At 56.3% G+C, this 4,726-nt stretch overlaps 1 protein-coding gene across 1 annotated transcript; it reads right to left on the reverse strand.

Moving 5' to 3' along the window:
- Positions 2,698 to 3,657, reverse strand: LOC102188749 (mas-related G-protein coupled receptor member D). Its single transcript, XM_018042769.1, has one exon. It carries the CDS (start codon positions 3,655 to 3,657, stop codon positions 2,698 to 2,700), a length of 960 nt encoding a protein of 319 aa, XP_017898258.1.

Genomic DNA, 4,726 nt, shown 5'->3' on the forward strand with positions numbered 1-4,726 from the left:
GGAGCATGCGGTTTGGGTTAAAAGGTAAGTGCTGAATCATAGCCCTCCTTCCTTTTTTTTCCTCCTTCTTTTTTCTTTTGATTCATAGTACGCGGGATCTTAGTTCCTTGACCAGGGATTGACCCCGTGTCCCTTGAAGTGGAAGTCTGGAGTTTTAACCATTGGGCTACCAGGGAAGTCCTGAATCATGGCCTTTCTGTTCACTGGCTGTGTGACTCTGGATAAAACAGTGACCTCTCTGAGCCCCACTGCTATGCAGCACTACACAGGCGTTGGTTACTCTTATGAGCCAAATGAGTGCTTATTAAGTGCTTACAGCATGCAAGGCCAGTACTGGTGCTGGGTGCTCCATAAGATGCCTGGAATGATGGCTAAAGAGCTTCCCACCCCTCATGCTCCCCTGGGACACACAGACCTGGGGATCCGACCTGAGATGGGAAAGGAGGTGACCCAGGAATCAGAGGACATGGAGAGCACACCTGCCTCCAGGGGGCTGTCCATCCCTGGCTCCCTCAGTGAACTCCAGGGGGAGGCCGGGAATGGGGGGTGTCCAGGGGAGGCCAGGACGGGATGGGGGACACAGAAGAGGCCAGGACGGGATGCGGGACCCGGGGGAGGACAAGTTGGGATGGGGGACCCAGGGGAGGCTGGGATGGGAGGGGGGACCTAGGGGAGAACAGGACAGGATGGGGGACCCACAGAGGTGCCAGAATGGGGTGGGGGACCCATGGGGAGGCCAGGATGAAGTGGGGTGCCCACATGTGGGCCAGGTTGGGATGGGGGACCTGGGGGAGGCTGGGACAGGATGGGGGACCCGGGGGAGGCTGGGACGGGGTGGGAGGCCTGGGGAGGCCAGGATAGGATGGGGGACACAGGGGAGGCCAGGATAGGATGGGGGACACAGGGGAGGGTAGGATGGGATGGGGGACACAGGGGAGGCCAGGATGGGATGGGGGACACAGGGGAGGCCAGGATGGGATGGGGGACACAAGGGAGGCTGGGATGGGGTGGGGGGCCTGGGGAGGCCAGGATGGGATAAGGGACCCAGGGGAGGACAAGTTGGGATGGGGGCCTGAGGGAAGGCTGGGACAGGATGCGGGACCCAAGGGAGGCTGGGATGGGATGGGGGACCTGGGGGAGAACAGGACAGGATGGGGGACCTAGAGGAGGACAGGATGGGATGGGGGACCCACAGAGGTGCCAGAATGGGATGGGGGGCCCATGGGAGGCCAGGATGGAGTGGGGTGCCCACAGGTGGGCCAGGATGGGATGGAGGACCTGGGGGAGGCTGGGACGGGATGGGGGGCCTGGGGGAGGCCAGGACGGGATGGGGGACACAGGGGAGGCCAGGACGGGATGGGGGACACATGGGAGGGAAGGATGGGATGGGGGACCCATGGGGAGGCCAGGATTGGGTGGGGGACCCACAGCGGGGCCAGGATGAGGGGCCCCAGGCCCGTGGACACTGGGGTCTTAGTTCCTGGGACTCCCAGCTGTGCCGACCGGGAGGTTTGCTGCCACACTGTGCTTTTTATAGATGATCAACGAGCCTTTCTCTTCCTTTCTGAGGATCTGACCATCGTGCCAGCTGGCTCAAAGCCTCCATCTTTCAGGAGGAGCTTGGGAACGGCTTCGTAAGGAGGCCAAGGGAAAGAACAAGGTGTTCTTCCACTTCTGATGCACAGAATAGCCAGGGCCGGGGTCCTGGGAGCCGGCCTTTCCACTTCCTGTCCAGGAATTCTGGACACTGGACAGTGGCAGAGGGTGCGATGTGTGCAGAGTAAGAGAGGTGTCCACTCTGGTCTGGACCCAGGAGACGGCGGAAAGAAATAGGGAAGTGGGGAGAAGGGCACTGCCCCCCCCAGGCTTTTCCTCTTGGCGCTTTGGCCCCAGAAAGGGGCCAAAGTTGAAGGGTGCAATCAGGGTACAGACTTTCCTTAACTGGGCACATGGGGCTCTGGGAGGCAGCTATGCCTCCCCCTTCCTGGAGCACAGTCCCCTCAACAACTGTCCTCTCAACTCTCATGAGGTCGGGCAGGGGCTCTCCAGCTCCAGTGCAGCCTCATGGAGGAAAGCAATCAGACTCGTCGAGGGGGCACGGTGACGAAAAGATAAAAGCCAGTGGTCAGGTGCTGGCCACATGGAGGACAGAGCCACTTCATGATCGGCGGTCAGCAGTGGCGATTCAGTTGATGGGCTGCAGCCTGCAGGAATAGAGGGAGTCAGCTGGAAACCTGGCGGGAGGTAGACCAGGGGCATCACCCTGCAGCCAGCTGCACATGCCCAAGGACCAGCGAGGGGTCTCGAAGCCACAAGAATTACATCCTACTTCCTGTACTAAGATGCCCTCTTGGAGGGAGGAGGCTGGGAGAAGGGACCTTCTCACCCAATGGGATGCAGGCTACCTACCTGTAGAGGCTGTTTAGATAAATAGGATCAGACAGACCTGGGCTGAAAGCTTCCACCTGCCTTCTGATCAGAAGATACTCCCTGAACAACAACAACAAAATTACTTCATCTTCCCAACTGAGTCGCATGGTGAGGTCTTGGACAGGACAGTCAGTGGGGAGGCTTGGAGGGTGGGAAAGAGATGAGATGCAAAAAGATGAGAGATCCCCGCAGGATGAGATGCAAACAGCCTTCTGGGCTCCCAACCGCCAGCCAGCCAGGCAGGCTGGTGTCCAGGGTCCGGAGCCCTTAGACTCCCGGGTCAGTGGTGGTGGTGGAGGAGGGCGTCTCCCTCCCCTCCAGCTCCGGCTCCTCCCTCAGCGCCCTGCGCAGCACGGCCCCCAGGGGCTCCCGCAGACCCCGGCTCTTCCGCCTGCCCACCAGGAAGTAGATGACCGGGTTAGCGCTGCTGTTCACCGCCGAGGAGAGGCGGGCAAGTAGGCTGAAGAGAGTCTTCGTCTGCTGGGGCAGGTCCAACCAGGAGATGAGGAACCAATGGATGCCGAGGGGCAGGGCGAAGACGAGGAACACCAAGACGCAGACCAGGATGGTTACGTACAGCCGCGTGGGCGGCCGGTGGGTCGCGGTGGAACTCCTCTGCACCCGCACACAGAGGATGAGGCCGGACCCGGCCATCAGGGGCGTGAAGACCCCCATGAGGAGGATGCTGATGACCAAGTCCATCCTGAAGCACAGCAGCTTGTCCCAGCCCAAGAAATCACTGCAGAAGAATGCGGCCAGCGTGTTCAGCAGGAGGGACAGCGCCCAGAGCAGGGTGCACACCACAGCGGACAGGTGCTGGGGCCGGCGACACTTGTACCAGATGGGAAAGAGGACGGAGAGGCAGCGCTGCGTGCTGATGGCGGTCAGCAGGCTCAGGCCGGCCATGTAGGTGAAGTATTTCCCCCTGCTCACTATCTCTAGGGCCATGTGGCCTGTGCTGTCCAGCTGGAAGCAATTCAGGATGACCTTGGAGGCCATGCAGAGGAGGAAGAGGAGGTCCGCCACGCCCAAGTGGAGGACGTAGACACTGAAAGGGCTCCTCTGCCCCTGGGAGCCCAGCAACCAGACCACCAGGCCATTGCCCACAAAGCCACCCACACAGGTGAACAGGACCATTGCACTCAGCACCCAGTGGGCCGTGCCCAGCTCCTCCACCTCGGGACTGCTCTCTACCGGGGCCGGGGCCTGGAGCGGAGTATCGTTCATCCTGTGGAAGGGAGATGGACCAGTGTGAGATTTTGCATTGCTTAGCGCTCCCTACCCCGATTTTCTTTCTGTAACAGACTACAATTGCTCCCCGTGGCTCCCACCCTGCCTGGATCTGCCTGATAGTCCACCACTGCAGACTCAGAGTTATTAGAGATGACTTTTGTCAAGCTAAAAGGGTCTCTTCTATCTTGAGTTTAGGTTCCTTTTCATCATGAAGAGATAAATTGACTTTTATCAAAGGCTTTTCTACATCTATTGATAGTCTTTTTTTTTTCACACATAATCTTCAAATTCTGTGAACTAAAGTTTTTTTAAACTGGACCTCAGGTGCAAAGAATAGTTTAATTACATGCTGGCTTTATGGCACACCAGGATCATCCAGCCACTGAAAAACAAATACAATCCTTTATTTATTTCTGTTTCCCCCTTCAGTCCACCCTCCCCTCCCCTGCCCCAACTTGCGTCTGTTCTAACCTGTTTAATCTACATCCTTGGACATCTGACTATCTTTCGGAACAAGTGGCTTTCCACAAGTATTTTTAATTTTTACAAATGCTGTGATTTAGAATCTGTGCTGGTTTTTTTTTTTTTTTTTTTACTCAGCAATATGTTTCTAGGATATCCCTGCTTACCAGTGGGACTGTTTTTGAGCTCTCTGTTCTCTATCACTGGTTCACCTATTTCTACAACATCAACACACTGTTATTGTTTTTGAAGTGTACATGGCTAGCTGAGTCTCTTCGCTGTTCACCTGAAACCACCACAACAATGTTAATCAGTTATACCCCAATACAGAATAAAAAGTTTAAAGTTTGGGGGAAAAAATAAATATTGTTTTTGATAGAGAAAAACAACAACAAAAAAAATCCTAAAGAATACTTGGCTTAGTGTGATCCCCGAGAGTCTCACCTGACAGCCGCCAGTTTCACGATGCTTCATCTACTCTCCACAGTCCAGATTTTAGCTAAGGACTCGAGGGGACCGTCTGCAGATTTTTGGAGTTCTTTCTCCAAGTAGCTGGTTTGCTTCTCTCTGGTACTCCATCTCACAAATTCTAGCCACTTCT

The sequence above is a fragment of the Capra hircus genome, chromosome 29, assembly GCF_001704415.2.
Source record: "Capra hircus breed San Clemente chromosome 29, ASM170441v1, whole genome shotgun sequence".
In the NCBI taxonomy this organism is placed as follows: Eukaryota; Metazoa; Chordata; class Mammalia; order Artiodactyla; family Bovidae; genus Capra; species Capra hircus.